This window comes from Pan paniscus, chromosome 18, assembly GCF_029289425.2.
Source record: "Pan paniscus chromosome 18, NHGRI_mPanPan1-v2.0_pri, whole genome shotgun sequence".
Lineage (NCBI taxonomy): Eukaryota > Metazoa > Chordata > Mammalia > Primates > Hominidae > Pan > Pan paniscus.
In genome coordinates, this window is record NC_073267.2 from 55,813,996 (window position 1) to 55,833,201 (window position 19,206).

Sequence of the window (19,206 nt, forward strand, 5' to 3'; positions counted from 1 at the left end):
CAACAATTCCTGCTGTTTACAGCAGGTGTCAGTGCTTTATGAAGTGACACATGCTTCTTTCAAACAAAACAAACAATAATTTGTTTTGAAGTAATTCCAAACTTATGGAATAGTTACAAGGATAGTTACAAAATGTACAAAGTACCTTTATTAGATTCACCAACATTATACATTTTGCCATATTTACCCTTCCAATCTCTGTGTGTGTGTGTCCCTCTTTCTCTCTCTGTGTCTCACTCTTTCTCTCTCTAACTCTCGCTCTGTCCCTTTCTGTCTCCCTCTGTCTCTCTCTCCAACCAATACCTTAATGTTATTTTCTCAGAAGAAAATCAATCTCTTACAATAACTGTACTACAACTTTCAAATTCACAAAATTTGATTTAATGCCTTAATCACATGGCAGCCTACCACACTTCAAATGTTGCCAGAGGTTCCAACAGGCTGTATTTCTCTTTATGCTGCATTCCTCTCTATGCTATATTTTTCTTGATGCTATATTTCTTTTTATGGTGTATCTCTCTTTATGTTATATTTTTCTTTATGCTATATTTCTCTCTATGCTATCTTTCTCTTTATGTGATATTTCTCTCTATGTCATGTTTATTTTTCTCCTGGCCAAGGATCCATCCCAGGCTCACACATGGCATTGGGTGGTTCTGCCTCCCTGCTCTTCTTGGATCTGGGTTGTTATTTATCTCTTCTTTATCTTTCACAGCATGAATATTTGTGAAGAGTGCAGGCTATCGCATGTGCCTCTTGAACTGAAGTTGCACCCCACAACCTTAAATTCCTATGATTTATTCCTTCCTGGGAATTTCATTGCCATGACAAGGGCTGGACTCTCCACTTCCACTTCACAAAAGAAAAGCCGTGTTGACTCTTAAGAAGCACAAAAAGTGTCAGGAGAGAGCTGCTGAGATGTTTCAAAAATGCATGTCCGTCCCTTGAATTTGGAGATAATTATGAAGAGAATGATGCGTAATTGTGGAGGTTACATTTCTTTTTTTTTTTTTTTGTATCAGCCTTAACCTAGCCTACCCATCAGAGCAATGGGCGCAAGCATGCATGCCCCAAATTAAGCCGGAGAGGAATGAAGCCAGCCCATGGGAAGAGGCAGAGGAAGGAAGGCAGGGCTGGATCAATGAGGGAGGATGGATGTCCCTCGTGATTATCCGTGGAAGACATCCCCTCCAACCTCAGAGGAAGTGCTAATGCCAAGTCAAAAGCACTGTTTAGGAGTGCTGGCTGGGCGCAGTGGCTCTGCCTGCTATCCTAGTACTTTGGGAGGTCAAGGAGGGCGGATGACCTGTGGTCGGGAGTTCGAGTCTAGCCTGGCCAACGTGATGAAACCCTGTCTCTACTAAAAGTATAAAAATTAGCCAGGCATGGTGACAGGCGCCTGTAATGACTGCTGCTTTGGGCGGTTCTACTGAGGATCAGGGAAACAAACTCGTGCATTATGAATGGTCCTTTCCCTCGGAATGCCAAGGACGAAACCGCCAAATTTTTATTTACATTTCAAAAGGAAATGATTATTATCTTAATAGGTGCAATGTTTCCTTGTTTTCAAACAAGGTTCTTAATGTTGACTTAAAATAGATTTTATGGTAATTTCTTATTACAAAGCAATACATGCACAGAAAAAGTTGGAAAATGCAAATAAAAATATGGAATATATTTTAACATCTTTTATATTTTAATATATTTACTATATTATATATTTCTACAACCTAAAAAATTACAGTTAACATCTCAGCACAGAAAGCAACTATATGTAGGGATCAATTGAAAACATTAAGTAACTTTCAAAAATTACTAGGTGACATTAATTGGATGTGACCTGCTCTAGACATTCCTACCTATGCCATGAGTAATCTATTTTCTGTTCTTAGAGGAGATCCTAGTATCACTAGCCCTTGGCAATTAACAAAAGAAGCTGAGGCAGAGCTGCAGTTGGTCAAAAAGCAAGTCCATAAAGCTCAAATAAATAGAATAGATCCAGAGAAGACTCCAGATTTGCTAATTTCTCCAACTCAGCATTCACCTACTGGTGTTATTGTCCAAGAACAGGACTTAGTAGAATGGCTTTTTCTTCCACATACTAATTCATGGACTCTAACTCCTTATTTGGATCAAAACGCTACTATGATAGGAAATGAGAGAACTCAGATTGTTAAATTACATGGATATGATCCTAGAAAAATTATTGTCCTCCTCATGAAGGCAAAAATACAGCAAGCTTTTATAAATGGTCTTACTTGGCAAACTCATTTAGCTGACTTTGTGGGTATTCTTGATAATTTTCCTAAAACAAAACTGTTTCAATTTTTGAAATTAACTAACTGGATCCTCTCTAGAATAATTAAATTTAAACCAATTGAAGGTGCTGAGAATGTCTTAACAGATGGGTCTAGTAATGGTAAAGCTTCTTATTCTGGCTCAAAAGGTAAAGTTTTTCAGATGCCCTATACTACAGCTCAAAAAGCAGAGCTTGTAGCTGTAATTGAGGTATTGACCACTTTTGATATGCCTATTAATGTGATTTTTTATTCTTCATACATGGTTCATTCCACACAATTATTTGAAAATGCTCAGTTATGATTTCATACAGATGAACAACTGATAACTTTATTTACCCAACTGCAAATAGCAGTTAGGAGTAAAATGTACCCTTTTTACAACACTCACATTAGGACTCATACACCTCTTCCAGGACTTTGACTGCAGGGAATCAAATGGCTGATTGCCTAGTTGCTATTGCAATATCTAATGCTAAACACTTTCACAATTTAACCCATGTTAATGCCTCTGGTCTCAAATGCAGATACAGCATTACCTGGAAAGAAGCTAAAGCTATTATCCATGATGCCCAACTTGCCAAATGGTGTATTCCTCATCTTTTACAGGAGGAGTTAATCCTCAAGGATTGGAATCTAGTTCTCTTTGGCAAATGGATGTCACACATGTTTCTTCATTTGGGAAACTGGTTTATGTACATGTATGTGTGTACACCTTTTTTCACTTTGGGCTACATGCCAACCAGGAGAGTCTTCCGCCTGCGTTAAACATCACCTTTTGCAGTGTTTTGCAGTGATGGGCATTCCAGCTTCTATTAAAACAGACAATTCCCCCAGGCTATACTAGCCAAGCTCTAGTACATTTTTCTCTATATGGATATTAAACACATTACTGGTATCCCATATAATTCTCAAGGACAAGTCATAGTGGAAAGAATGAATCTCTCCCTGTAAGAGCAGTTGCAAAAACAGAAAGGGGGAACAGGGATTATGGGACAGCCCATACACAATTGAATCTAGCATTATTAACTTTAAATTTTTTGAGTGTGCCTGAAGGCCAAATGTTAGCAGCTGAACAGCATCTATAGAAACCAGCTGCAAAGACAGAAGCAGAACAACTGGTTTGGTGGAGAGATCTGATAACAAAAAGTTGGAAAATAGGTAAAATAATAACAGGGTAGAGGTTATGCTTGTGTTTCTCCAGGACTGAGTCAACAGCTGATTTGGATATCATCAAGAAACCTGAAACCTTATCATGAGTCAGATGCAAGGAAGAGATTCCAGGAAGAACCCAAGGACCCCCTGGTTGCAGTCATGTCGAGACTGACACTGAGGAGGACCCCAACTGTCACGAGCAGCACCCATTGAACACAGCCACCCACCTGGGGACAGATCAAGAAGCTGTCACAGATGGCAGAAGAAAACCTGAGGAAAGAGGGACAACCAGTCACAATGAGTAATTTAATGGTAGCTATGATAGTGGTGATCACCATTGCCATGAGTATTCCTTCAACAAGGGCTGACACAGAGAACAATTATACTTATTGGGCATATTTATCAATCTTGGCTGGCAATAATGCCTGGATGTAATCACTCTATGACACAGTTATGCATGCTTTTTGATCTCAGTATTTGCCATAATAAATCTGGTCCTATAATTGAGGCATACTGGCCTCAAAAACCTATTTGTAAACAGAATTGAACCTGGGCAGAAAAAATGAATGTACTTGTTTAGGAAGATTGCATTGCAGAACAGGCAAAGGTGCTGGTGCAACGATTCCTATGGAATCATTATTGATTGGTCCCTAATGGGCTGTTTAGCTTGAATTGCACCCCTCTGCATGCCATGGCCATACTATGTTCAGCTGGTCTGAATAAAATGGTCAGATGGTAGAAATGATAACAAATATGGCAAGAGTTCCTATTATCTGGCACCATGGTGGTATAGTGGCCCCTCAGCCTCAAATGATATGGCCCGTTATAGGACCTAAACATAAGGATTTGTGGAAACTATTAATGACTCTTAATAAGAACAAAATTTAGGAAAGAATAAAAAGCATCTAGAAGCACACTCTAAAAATTTGTCTTTGGATATTGTAAAATTAAAAGAACAAATATTTAAAGCATTCCAGGCACACCTGACCTTAATGCCAAGAACTGCAGTACTTGAAGGAGCTGCAGTTGGGTTAGCAGCTAGTAATCCATTAAAATGGATAAAAACACTTGGAAGCTCTATGATTTCAATGATGATTGTGCTTTTAATCTGTGTTGTTTGTCTTTGTGTAGTATGCAGATGCAGATCCTGACTCCTGTGAGAAGTAGTTCACTGTGACAAAGCTGCCTTTGTTTTTATCTCTTTGCAAAACAAAGAAGGGGGACATGTTGGGAACAGGCCCCTGGATCTGGCCATAAACTGGCCCCAAAACTGGCCCTAAGCAAAATCTCCGCAGCACTGTGACATGCTCTTGATGGCCATGACACCCACGCTGAAGGTTGTGGGTTTACTGGAATGATGGCAAGGAACACCTGGCCCACCCAGGGCGGAAAACCCCTTAAAGGCGTTCTTAAACCACAAACAATAGCATGAGCTATCTGTGCCTTAAGGACATGCTCCTGCTGCAGATAACTAGCCAGACCCATCCCTTTACTTTGGCCCATCCCTTTATTTCCCATAAGAAATACTTTTAGTTAATATATAATCTATAGAAACAATGCTTATCACTGACTTGCTGTCAGTAAATATGTGGGTAAATCTCTGTTCAGGGCTCTCAGCTCTGAAGGCTGTGGGACCCCTGATTTCCCACTCCACACTCTGTATTTCTGTGGGCCTTTGATTCCTCTAGTGCCACTGGGTTAGGGTCTCCATGACCGAGCTAGTCTTGGCACCTGTGCAAGGCACAGGACTCTCGGTTTCCTGCCTATGACATGGGGTCAGAAGGAGCATGGGTAAGACTTGGTACTTTAGCCTCATCCTTCCCAGCAGACTCAGGCCTGGTCTCCAGCATCCCTTCCTCCCCCTTACCTGTGAGAGAAGGACTCTATCCTGGAGGTCAGGATCTTCACAGCAAAGCCATGTTCTGAATAACAATGACTTCCTATCCTGGGATATTATCTCCCAAATCGACCTCATCCAGCCCACCTTTTCTGGGTGACTTGGCTGCACCAACATCCTTCTTTGAGTTCTCTGGGGAGTCCTTGTGGCTCTGGGGGTGACAAGGATGGAGCTGAGTCAGATGGGCCTAGCTGGTGAGGGAGGGCTGTCTGCCTCGCTTCACCTGGGGGGGGCATGTGCCTTATAGAACAGTGTCTGCATACCTTCCTGAGCCTCCAACTCACAGTCCCACCACATCCTCGGCACCCCTGCAGTCCACCGCCTCCTCCCTCCCACATCCTGAGCCCTCCCTTCCCATCTGCTGCTCCTCAGCCCACCATGGCATGGCTTCCACCTGAGCACACTGCCCAAAGCACTCTCCCCAGGGTCACCAATGCCACTGTTAGGGCCCAGCCCAAGGATCTTCTCCAGTCCTGATGTGTGTGACTTCTCAGCAGCACCCCCCACCACTGCACACTCCCTCCTCCTCTTCCCTGACCAATATGACCCCCCTGTCCCTCCCTCTCTGGCTCCATCCCCTTCCACCAGTCCTGAGCTGGGGATGTGCCTGGGCCCAGCCTCTTCTCTTTCTCACCTCATCCTCTCCATGGCTTCAAATATCCTCCTTCCACCATGAAGTTCCCATGGCCAATCCTGATCCTGGCCCTGATCAGGCTTTTCAGATGAAGGGGACAGCTGCCTCCCAGGCATCACATGTGGCTGACCCTTAAGCGTCACTGAAGACTTGTCTTGTGGGAATGGAATTTAGCTTCCTCCACAAACTGGCCGCTGCTCTGTGTAGGTCCCCCTTCCCTGTTGAATCACTCACCCTAATCCCCCAACTGGCCCATGGTCCCCTACCTCTGTGGCCAAGCCCTGGGGTGGGCATTTCTCCTGTTTCAAGACTGCCACTTGGAACCCCTCTAATAAGCCCACTGCTCTCTAAGTCAAGCTTCCTAAGCCAGCACTCTCAGGCACCAACCTAAAGCCAGCCTCAGTTTCTTCCTGCCTCCCACTCAGGTCTAGAAGCGCCAAAACACAGAAGGCTGAAGACCCTGCCCCTGCCCTCCCACCTCTGTGCTTTTGTCCAGGCTGCCCCTGATATTCCATTCTTTCAGGCATGCACACTCATCTTTCTAGGCCTAGGTGAAATAAGCCCTCTTCTCAAATGCCAGAATGACTACTGATGGCAGAATTACACCCCATCCCCCAACTTACAGGCTGTGAGGAGACTGGGGAGTAGGTGGCATAATTTTCCATTCCTACCTAGGCACCAGGGGAACAAAGGGGAGCCCCTCCCTGCCTTTGGGAGCTGGGGTCTCCTCTCAGAAACCCTCCATCAAACACAGGCCTGCCTGGATGCCCATTGAGCAAATGGGGACCTGGGACCCCAGGGTGTGCCCATCAGCCAGGCAGGCCTGCTTGGCTTGGCTTGGCTGAGAGCTCAAAAGTCTCAGCCCTGAGCAGAGTCTGGGTCAGCTTCCAGATAGAACAGCACACCCAGATCCACCCATCCCAGCCAGCCCCATCTTTTCTTCCCTACCCAGCTCTCAGCAGTGGGATTAGGGTGCATTTCCCAGAAATGTGTGGGCCCAAACCAGACCCACTGGAAGCATGGAGCAGGAGCCTCAGACAGAGGTTTTGCCAGCACAGAAAGGCATACCAGGGACATGGAGAGAAGCTACTATCCCTCCCCTGTATCCCACGACATAGGAGAAATAGGACCTCCGGGAGCTCAGATATGGTCCCCTCCTTCTCACCCCAAATAAGGGTGTATGAGGCTCAGAAAGGTCCAGAGTCTGACCCAAGGACACCGGTCAGAAGGAACCCAGATTCCCTTCCACAGCCACACCCCCACGGTTGCTGCACTGCCCGAAACCCTAGCCACTGAGAGTCTTCAATAACTGCATCTGCTGTCACCCCTCCATGAAACTGCCAAGAACCACAAGGATGCACAAGGACTTCCTCTCCCTTCCGGCAACCCAACAGCCCCCAGGCAGGGTAACCCCAAGCTCTTGGTAAGTGAGCAGCCATGCCCCACAGTGAAAAACTGCCTGACACTAATGACTGAGCAGACAGGAGTAGGAGGGGCAGAGATGGATTGGTTTTCAAGAAGCAGCAAGAGGAAGGGCAGATAGGAGGAGGAACTTACCCTACAAGGTCCCAGAGAAAGGCTGTGTTGACTGGTATGCCCCTGGAATGAGGGGAGAAGCAGGAAGGGCCCCCACCCACTGTGAAGCAGCAGTTTTGAGCTCTGAGGTCCCAGAAGTGGGGAGGCAGAGACCTGGACCTAGATGAGAAACCTGTGCTCCTTGGTGTGTCTAGAATGGGAGGCATGGATGAGGAGAGGGGAGACAAGGCCAGGTGGCCACAGGCCCCATCCTCCCTCCCCAGCTCTGGGAGCCCACCACCTGCAGAGGGCATCTATCCCCTGATCAGATTTCAAAACAACGTGGCTGGTTCCCCAGAGGCCTCCTTTTACCCATGAGGGTCTGTCCTGCCCCTCCTCCTTCCTCTGGAGAACCCTGAAGGTCTCATCATCTCTGGGTGAAGCCCTGGGGACCTCCCCAGTGAGAGAGTAGCCAACTTGTTCATGAGGACTCCACTGCTCCCTGGTGCCACCCTCTCCCGGGCCCTGGGGTCTCAGGACTGCCATGTTAGCAAAGTAGCCAGTTCCCTGGTGCCATCTGTGTTCCTCATTCCAGTCTCTGCCGCTACCCTTGCTCTAATGCAGCTGGTGGGTCCCAGGCTGGAGCTCGAGCTGGCTTTGGGCTTCAATGGGACCACACTTACCAGGGCTGCCCCAGGAAGGGTGCACTCCCCTTGCCTTGCATCTGGCTGTAGGTTGGCCAGAAGGACGGCTATGGGCCAGGAGGCCCCAGTGGCTCCAGGATACCAGAACGCACAGCTATCTGCACTCGGGCCTATCTCCCTATACCCCCAGAAAGGGGCCACTCCTGGCAAGGCCACTGGGGGACAGGAGAACCCGGCATTTGGGGTACTTACACCCCTGAAGATTGAGGGCCTAGGAGACTGGCTGACAGCGTAAGCGCCCAGAATGGGGGTCCTCTGCTCAGCTTCCACCCCAGAGGGTTGGGCAGAACTGCTTTGGCAACAGCTGATGTAGAGCTGGGCCCAGGCCCTGAGGGGCTGCCCCAGTCTGCCAATCACAGGCACTGAGCATCTCCTCTGCCTTCTGGGCCTAGAGGCCGGCTGGAGCCTCTGGTTCCTGCTGCCCCCTGCAGGTGCCCTGACAGTCACCTCCTTCCTGAGAGTCACTGTTGATGGTGAGAGGGAGGTGGATGGAACCCCCCATCACTGTCTCCCAGAGGACAACTGCACTGGTACCCCAGGCCTCTGAGCTCCAACTGAGAAGCTGGCAGCTCCACCTTCCCATCCTCACAGCCCCTTCCCTGCCAGGAGGGAACCAAGTCTCTCCCAGGGGGAACAGAGCTGGCAGCAAGAGGCCAAAGGCAGCTCAGCTGGGGAGAGGGAGCATGCCCACCTCGCCAGGGCACCCCCCAGGGCCTCTGCTGTGCTCCCAGGGCCCCGTCAGGACAGCTCTGGCATCCATCCTAACCAGCTTAAGTGGGAGCCAGGATCTCCCTACAGCCCTGCCCCTCCAGGCCCAGGGACCCAGGCAGAGGCTGTGCCTCTCCATAGCTCCCACCATGGGTTCTGGGCCTCACACAATGACCAGATGGGAAGAAGGGCCAGGCCTAGGCAGAACCCGTCTCTTACCCACTCCCCAGATTGAAAAAGAAATAGGTCATTTCACACGTCATGATTTTGTATAAATATTTGTAAGAAATTTACTAAAAACCTATATGAATTAATAAATTAATTAGATACAATCAGATACAAGATCAACATACAAACTTAAATTGTACTACTGTATAAAATTAGTCAATCTAAAAATTAAATGAAGACAAAAATACCATTGGTAAAAGCCTCCTAATGGAAGAAATAGTCAGAAATAACTTTAAGAAAATAAGAGCAATGACATCATAGTGAAAAATTATTTTAAAATGCTAAAAGTAATCAAAGAACTGAATATGTTGAGAGACATCAATACTCAAGAATAACAATGCTTAATATTAATATCAAAATACTAAAAGCTGGATCTATAGATTTAATGCAAATTCTCTAGTTTTTTTCAACAAAAATTTTAAACCTCTTCCTAAAATGCATGTGGATACACAAAGGAAATAAAATATATGCATTTTTTGAAAAGAATAACAAAATTTAGTTACTTACACTGCCAATATCTTTTTTTTTTTTTTTCAGAGACAGGGTCTTGCTCTGTCACCTTGGCTGGAGTTCAGTGGCAGGATTACAGCTCACTGCAACCTGGAGCTTCTGGGCTCAAGTAATCTTCCCACCTCAGCCTCATGAGTAGCTGGGACTACAAGTGCATGCCACTCGTCCCGCTAACATTTGTTTTTTCTTGTAGAGATGGGATCTTGGTGTGTTGCCCAGGATAGTCTCAGACCCCTGGGCTCAAGCAATTCTCCTGCCTTGGCCTCCCAAAATGCTTGGATTACAAGTGTTAGCCACCTTGCTCACCCATCCAGTATCAATTTTTACTGCAATGTTATAGTCTGGTACTAGCATAAGTATAGATTCATGTAGGCCAACAGAATAGAATAGAAGGGCCACTAATAAACACATTAATTTATGGTAAATTGATTGTGTCAAAGATGCCAAGAAATTGTAAAAGGAAAATAAATGTCTTTTCAAAAAATTTTGCTGGGAAAATTAAATATACACTTTGCAAAAGGAAAAAGTGGACTCCTAACTCAAACCACAGACCCCCAAAAATACTCAGAAAGGGTAATATATCAAAATGTAAGAGGTTAAACACAAAATTCTTTGGAGAAATCTTATAGTTAATATTTGTATTCTTGGGTTACATAAATATGTCTAAGATATTACACCAAAGGCACAATTTTATTAAAAAAATAAATTATACTTTATTGAATTGGAAACTTTTGTTTTTAGGACATCAAAAAGAATATGAAAAAATATGCTGCTTAATGGGAAAAAAATTTTAAATTTTATACATTATTTGGGTATATTAGGGTTTATAAAGAACACACAGACATATATATTTTATATATATTATATATATTTTATATAAAATCTCATTTATATATGGAATCTTAAAAACCAAACTCAGAGAAGCTAGTATCTAGAATATATAAAAAACTCTTATCGGTCAATAATAAAACAACTATTGACCAATTAAAAATGGACAAAAGATTTGAATAGATGTTTTCCATAGAAGATACACAATTTGCCAATTTGCTCAATTTCATCAGTTGTTAAGAAAATACAAATCAAACCACAATTAGTACTAGTTGACACCCACTAGAATGGCTATACCAAAGATACAATGACAAATGTTAGAAAAGAAGTGGAGAATATGGAACTCACATATGCTGCAAATAGGAATGTAAAATATTGTGCCACCTTGAAAATAAAACAATACGAAATAAAAATGTGGCTATCCCTCAAAAGTTGCACATAAAATCACTATAGGACACAGAAATTCTAACCCAAAGTTAGTATGCAAAGGAAATTCCTATAATCATACAAAGACTCTCACATGAATGCACATAACATGTGGTCATGTCCATGCAATAGAACTCCACTTGCCATCCAAGAGGAATAATGTAATGATGCAATGATGCAAACTACAACAGAAATGAAACCCAAAAACATTAGGCTAAGTGAAAGGAACCTGACCCAAAAGACCACATAATTCATGATCCTGGCTATTAGAAACTCTGATAATAGGCTCATCTATAGAGACATAAAATTGATTGTTGTCTAGATCTGACACGGCAAAGGTGAATGCAAGTAGGATGCATTTTCCTCTTAAGGGATACAAATATTCTAAACTTAGATGGTAATTAAGCTCGCATGGCTCTATAAATATACCAAATAGCCTGGAGTTGTACTTAAAATATGTGATTATATTATATAAAATATACCCCAGTAAAGCATTTTAAAAAATTAACAGGTCAACATACACTAAGGTTGTTTAAGATTTTGAGAAACCCAGGGCCCAGATTGTAAAAATGAAATCTATTTCTTGTCCATTTCAAAGCATAATAAAGAAAACGGAGGCAGCAAGCTAACACGCAAAGGTTTGGTTAGTGATGCAGGGGTATTAATGGGCAGGAACCATGTGATTCGTTTAACCAGGTCAGAAAAGCAAAGGAAATGATCGTAATTTGTTGAAGACCACTCTGACTCAGAGTGACTCAGATTGTTAGGAATGTGAAAGCTGTACTCGTAGGTTTGGGCATATTTCTTATCAAACACAGCTCAAAAGAGCCATCTCATAGAAAGGTTATCAACGACTCTCCTATCTGCAGTTTCCTGGAGTTTTACAGCTGTCTATCGCCAGTCCTAAAACTGCATTGTAGTCACTCATTCTAAACCCAATGTAACACTCAAATCTAATACGGAACTCCACATTTCATGACTACCACGTTCAATAATTTGCCTTTTTTTTTTTTTTTTTTTCATTTTTTGGCCAGCCCTCCGCATTCCCTCTGTTTGTAGCCCTACCTGTCGCCGCTCGCTCTGGAGCAAAATTGTCCACCTCGGGAGCTGGGGCTGCGGGTCCGCGTACTGCGCCGGGAGCCAGTGTTGGCTGGCTCAGGAGCTGTGGGGCGGGCTTGGCGCTCACAGGGCGCAGATGTCCCCTGACAGCCCCGGGAGCCCGCGGCCGCCCCCCGCACCAGGCCGCGCTCCCCTCAGCAGGCGCCCCAAGAGTTCTGATCTGGGCTGGAAATTGCGCCCAGCAGAGAAGGAGGAGGGGGAGCGCCGACCCCACCCTCCGCTCCGCACGGTCGGCCAAGTAAACCCAATTCCAATTCCGTAATAAAAGGATGCAGAGGTGCGCAACTAGCTCCGTTCCTTCCTGCTGCCTGCCCTTAAGGGGTGGCCCCGCTGTCTCCAAGGCTCAAGGAGCTTCCCCGCCCAGGAGCCCCGCGACTCCCCGGAACCAAGTTTGCCAAGCGCCACGTGTGGCAGGCGGGAGCCCAGGCCTCCTGGCCGCGTCCACCGGGCGATGCAGAGAGCGATGCCAGTTTCACTTCCTTCCTCAGGGACCCAGAAAGGTCTGAAGACGGGAAAATACCCCGCGCCGGGTAGGGGCGACCCTAGGAGCCCACGGATCTATCTCCCAGACGCCCTACAGAAGGACCCTGCAAGACCTAACCTGCTGAGGCCCCTTCTTTCCACCCTTTACCTCTCGGGGGAGCCATCATTCCCCTGCGAGCCCCCCTAGGTTATTCACGCGCACCCCGCATTGACCTCTGGCCTTGGAGCACCCTCGAGTTTTCCCCGCCCGGAACATGGGACTCCACAATTATTCCCCTCCAAAGACTCCTCCCAAACCTGTCTCCTGGCATCCGCGACGCTGACACACTGCGGCAACTGCCCAGGCTGCCCCCTTCTCCGCCCCAACCACCTCGGGTTCTCCACAATGAGTTCCCCAGGTCGAGGGCTGTACTGAGACCCCGCACAGCGACCCCGACTCACAGGAGGACCCTCCAGCACTCCCTCAGACATCCCGCCCCCCTACAGGGGAGACTAGGCCCCACCCTCCACCCAGGCGATGGCTTCCCCCAGCCACCCCTAAAAAGATGCTTTCCCGGAGACCCCCCACAGGGCGCCTCTGTCACACAGGGGCGACCCCATAAATCCCTCCCCAGACATCTTCCCCCCTCCCCAGATGGAGACCTCACAAGCGGAGAACTCCCCTGGAGAGGATCCTCAGAAACCATCCTCAAAGCCACCACCACAATCAGAAAGACCCAAGGGAGAATCGTGGGCACGAAACACATCTCCACACACGCACTCCTCCCGGCACTCACGGCCACCTCACCCCATGGAGACCTCAAAACGCTCTCCGTATGTTGCAGGGAAAAGAAAGGGAGAGCCCAGCAGAACTTCCCGCAGGAGAATCCGTTTTCCTTTTATTCATTATGCAGTGGAGCCTAAGTGCAGGGCACGAAGGATTTTACACAAAATTTTAAGTTGTTATGTATAGGTTTTCATGGAAATGTAAACATTTAACAAATATACAGATAATAGATAATAAACCCATCCTAAGTACATTATCACTAGGTTTCAGCAATTCTTATTTTGCCATTTATTTTCAACTATCAATCCAAATATCCTAGTAGTATTTTAAATCAAATACAAGATACAATATCATTAATTTTGGAAAAACTTAAGTAACTATATCTAACAAGTGAAGATAAAAAAGAAAATATTATCACAACTAATATAATTTTTAATATATAAAATAGATAAATTTGTGTATTCACCAGAGTAGACTTTACAACCACTGAAGGTTTTGCATGAAATGTTTTAACATGTTTAGTCTAATATTTTATCTTCAGACAAAATATCAATACATGAAAACATTCAATTACATATAAAGGGCCATAGATTATGGTTGGAGGAGGAAATCGCAAATTGACAGTGGGATATTCCAAACCACTGCACTGTGAAAGTAAACGCAAGAAAGAAAATAGGGATTCCTATAGTTCCCGATAAAAGGAAAGGAAAGGTAACTCGCAGAGAGCCACTCCCTCACTTTGCCATATTCAAATGTCTAGAACAAGGCACAGGTCTGGCCATACCCAAGAAAAGATGAGGATTCAGGGTGTAACAAAAGACAGCAGAGATCATGGGGCATCTTAGGATTCTGCCCCCTACATCCACCCTTGCACAAAAACTTGATCTAACATCTCACATTGGTGGGGATCTGGTGTTCTTGTAAGAGAAAAGAAAGTCTCAGAAAGTGGTTTCCTTGTAGACTCTGAGGCAGTTGATCCTCAGCACCTTCTATTTTGGAAGCCGGAAAATTATTTCTTGATTGACAAGGGGGGCAGTCCTGTGCACCATAGGAGTCCCATTGTTGACTGCATGTCAGTAGCTGCCACCAGTTATTACAACCAGAACTGCGTGAGTAAACTTCCTCAGGATGCAGAAGCTGCTCCCATGAGAACCTCAGCTCCTCTCCATATGCAAACAGACAGATGCGGGCAGCACCAGCAATCTCTTGAACCACTGCAGTGCACTGGAAAATGTGAGGTGCAGTGTGTCCCTGTGTTAGAATTATAGACAGGCTTTTGTTTTGTTGATAAGCGCTGAGACCATACAATGCACCGGGGCAAGATTAGCTGGGAAAATGATCTTCTGATAAGGTTTTGAACCCAGATGCTCCTCCTTTGTTGTTTTCCCAGAACTGGGTAAATTCAGTTTTCACTTCTGTAGCTCCCCTAACAATCCCAAGGCCAGGTCTTTTACTGCTTCCCTAGGTGGAGTGACCATTATCGGCCTGGGAGAAGATGAGCTGATTTCATCTCTTCCTTTATAACCATGACGTGGGGGCCTCATTTCACATGCACAGATTCCCTCCGAAGACTAGATGAGCAGACCTGAGCCACCCTGGGGCTTGGAGTAACGACAGTCTTGCCCCAAGGCCACTCTCTCTTCCCACCATTGTTGAGTTTTGGGCCATCATGCATTCAGTGCCTCAGTGGACAGAGAACCAAACCCAGGTGCTCTCACAAATCTGGAGCCAATTCTAAAGTTTTTTTAGCTCCAGCTCAGCTCAGACCACTGTCACCTGCTAGGGACTGTGGGTGACTGTGGACACCACTGGCACCTGCTTGAGACTGGGTGACTGGACTCTGAGCTGGGATGTGCTGTGTCCATGTGACACTCCTTCTCTCCAAGAGTTGTTCAAGAAGGTGGTGCCCTAGGAATGCCATCTGGACCCAGTGAAAGAGGAAGGGCAGGAAGCACCTGGCACCCACTGTTCATCCCACCATCACCCAGTTCCACAATGTGGCTAACTTGAAGATACTTCCTCTTGATGAAAATCCTAAACAAACAAACAAAAAAAACAAATAACAAATAAAACAAAGAAGAAAAAAAGAAAATCCTAATATTGTTGTTTCTTTCAGCAGAAGTGATATTTTCTAGTCTTTACAGTTGAGAAGTTCAGGGTCTTATAAGGCTAATTTTTCTCTTTAAGATAAGATGGCATTAGAGCACCCAATACCAATGAAGTTCATGCTGATAACCCTTTTCAAAGCAGTGGCATCTTGATGCAAGTCTTTGTGTTCACACAGCCGTGACATAGCCTGGGAAAGTAAGTCAAAGAGAAAACAGGTACAATTTTAAAAAGGGCTCCAACTTTTTTTTTTTTTGAGATGGAGTCTTGCTCTGTTGCCCAGGCTTGAGTGCAGTGGCACGATCTCGGCTCACTGCAAGCTCTGCCTCCCAGGTTCACACCATTCTCCTGCCTCAGCCTCCTGAGTAGCTGTGACTGTAGGTGACCGCCACCATGTCCAGCTAATTTTTTGTATTTTTAATAGAGATGAGATTTCACCATGTTAGCCAGGATGGTCTCGATCTCCTGACCTCGTGATCCTCCCTCCTCGGCCTCCCAAAGTTCTGGGATTATAGGCATGAGCCACCGTGCCCGGCCGGGCTCCAGCATTTTTTAAAAGGCATCACTGATGAGAAGCCACACATGCAGATTCCTTTAGATGGTCCCTTTGCAACTGCTTTGGCTGAGGTTTACACTGCCAGGTTCTGAGGATGCTACTCCCTGCCCATTCACTAAGGTGATCTCCTTTAAGGGCTATGAATAGATTGCCAGGGCTATGAATAGATTGCCAGAGCCAAGAGGAACTTACTTTATTAAGTTATTTTAAAATTGGGCTCATCGCTTGATGATAGTCACATAAAAAATAAAATAGGACTCCCAAAGATTTCAAGAGTATTGTGACAAGCTCCTAACAACAATATCTGTTACCTGTGCACTTGTTCCTTCAACGTAATAAACATGCACTTGTGCCAAAAAATCGATTTACTCAGTGATTCAAATTCTACCAAATCCTTATTAGTTACTATATACTCAAAGCAAATTTTAATGAGACAGGTTTGTGCTGGGCTATTTGGAACATCCAAGAAGTCTAATGACTGAAGCACCATAAGGTGCTACTTTACATGCACATTGTGGTAGAAAAATGTATTATTCTAAAGTATCACCAAGATACCAGAGAAAGTGCCAATTTTATATATGTCTATTTCAGTTGTAATTTTCCTGTATACTCACCAAGGGTCATAAGCCATAAATCTTACATTACCCCCATGAAAGTTACCATTTTCATTAAAAAGCCATGTCCTTCCTACAGCCAGCACTTGAAACACTGGCACCTTATACAGTCTAAGTACAAGTCTCTCAGCCACTACTGCTTTGTCTAATAAACTCATGGGACTGCACCATGATATATACGGTAGACAATGACATAAATTTGCAAACTGTGTAAGTAAAAGACAGTCAAGAGTGGTAAGTGCATTGTGTATATATGTATAATTAAGAATACAATTGCATTTATTCAAGCATTGTTGTGTGAACAGATAGAGGTTAAAAAACAAAGCCCATTAAAATCAGATTAAATTTAATTAAAAATATTCTGAATTATGGTCATAGCAGAAAGAATATCAATAAATTTTTAAGAATATGGATCATTGGCCTGGCGCAGTGGCTCACGCCTGTAATCCCAGCACTTTGGGAGGCCAAGATGGGCAGATCACCTGAGGTCGGGAGTTCGAGACCAGCCTGACCAACATGGTGAAACCCAGTCTCTACTAAAAATACAAAATTAGCTGGTCGTGGTGGCATATGCCTGTAATCCCAGCTACTCGGGAGGCTGAGGCAGAAGAATTGCTTGAACCCAGGAGGCAGAGGTTGTGGTGGGCCGAGATTGCACTCCAGCCTGGGTAAAAAGAGTGTAACTCCATCTCAAAAAACAAAAAAACTAATTAATTAATTAATTAAGAATATGGATCCTTCTATAGACCATAAAAGATAAGAAATATGATGCCAAAGAAATAAGCTCTTTGCTCTGTTAATTTTAAGGCTTTCATTTTCCAAATCACTACTTAATATGATTTTGTAACAGATGTTGGCTTTTGTAGCCAATGGAAAACTCCACTAAGTGACTTCACATCCTTACCTCCAGTTTCTGGGCTTTATCTTTGTGAAGAAAACTAAATAGAAAATACAGGTCGTGGTCATTTGCCAAGGCACGCAGGTCAAAGTAATATTTTGCATAAACACTGGCAGATACATGAATATTAAACTCAAGTAGCTCCAAGAAACACTTCTCCATCTTGCTCCTGGGGGAGGAGAAACACAATAAAACCAACATAGGACAATTCTAGTCAAGTGGGTTATCTTTAAAAATATCATTCTGAGCTACTAGGATGCTCTAAATTCTATTTTGAAACACATAAAGGCTGCCTGATCAGGTCCCTACACTAATGTCCAAATAAGACACAGCTGCTTGGGGCTCTTCTGCATCCCAGCACCCCAAGTTTGGGATAAGGGAAAGGTGGAAGCCTCTTCTGCACTCCTGCTGCTGAATCGGGGCTCATTCTTCAGAGTTCCCTTGGGGCAGCTGCACAACTCAAACTCCATGCTCACTCACAAGACCCGCAATAGCAATCACATGACAAGAATGATGGGTGTCATTTATTAGCTCTTTAGTACCTCCAGGCATTTTTACCAGGACGATAACAGGAAGGGGCTTACTGAAGTAGAGAAGCACCAACAAGAGGACTGGGTGCATCACCACAGCAACAAATGGACCCATGGAGAGCCACCCTATTATCTCAGAGGAGGAAAAACTCTAAGGCTACAAGAAGGATTCATCCCAAATAAATACGTAAGCAAGCTACATTCCATGGCAAAAAGAATCCCCTTCCCTCTGCTCCAGCCCACAAGGCTATGTCAAAGGGGCATAATGCAAGTTTCTGCTCACCTTAGTATTATGAAGAGTCGAAACTGCCACTATGACAGGACAAGGATATTCTTTAAAGTTTGAAAGGCAGAAAAATTAAGGAGAGACATTTTGGCTAGACTAAACCCATTTTACGATGTGATTTCTAGTAGGGCCCTGGCCTTACACATGCAGTGTTGCTCCTGAGTTGGGAATGCAACCGTGAAGTGCTCAGCATCTGTCACCCCTGGCCAGAAAGGGATGTGGGGGAGTTGAATGCAGTGGGAGACTAAAGGGCTGGGAGCCGTCCTCTGCCACACGGTCATCCAGCCGCCCTCACCAAGGCTAAATTAATAGGTACACAGTTAGAGTAAATCTGGCTGCTTTCAGAGTAACCCCTGTAATGAGTTAATTGCTTAAAAATGATCACTATCTGAACAATATATTTGGTTTCTTCGTTTGAAAGCTTTAATATTTTACCCACTGGCTAAGTCAACAAATGCTTGATGTTCTCCTGTAAGGGGGGCAGTTAGACCACGAGCCAAAATGAGGTGATCTCATTTGCTGAACTTAAAACCCAGCTGAACCTACTTCCAAAATTAATTTTCTGTTCAAATGTCCGTAAGTCCATAGAAATGTAAATATATTTATTTGAATTATGTATATATAATTTGAATTATGTATATATAATTCAAATTATATATACATAATTCAAATAAATATGAATATTATTTCATATATTTATATATTTGAATTATATATAATATATATAAAATTATATATATAATTCAATCATATATATAATTATATATAATTCAATTATATATAATTATATATAATTCAATTATATATAAAATTATATATAAAATTCAATTATATATAATTCAAATTATATATATAATTCAATTATATATAATTCAAATTATATATATAAAATTCAATTATATATATAATTCAAATTATATATATAATTCAAATAATATATGAATAG

At 44.1% G+C, this 19,206-nt stretch overlaps 1 protein-coding gene across 2 annotated transcripts in view; it reads right to left on the minus strand.

The window, feature by feature from the left end:
• Positions 1–11,561: 11,561 nt before the first annotated feature.
• Positions 11,562–19,206, minus strand: part of CCNYL1B (cyclin Y like 1B) — a 35,715-nt gene continuing 28,070 nt past the window's right edge. For both annotated transcript variants that reach the window (XM_055099534.2, XM_055099533.2), the window contains 2 exons: positions 17,451–17,613; positions 11,562–15,566 (listed from right to left, as the gene is read on the minus strand). In XM_055099534.2, the coding sequence (XP_054955509.2) occupies positions 15,453–15,566; positions 17,451–17,613 (277 nt within the window). In that variant the 3' untranslated portion in view covers positions 11,562–15,452. The remainder of the gene's footprint in view (positions 15,567–17,450; positions 17,614–19,206) is intronic.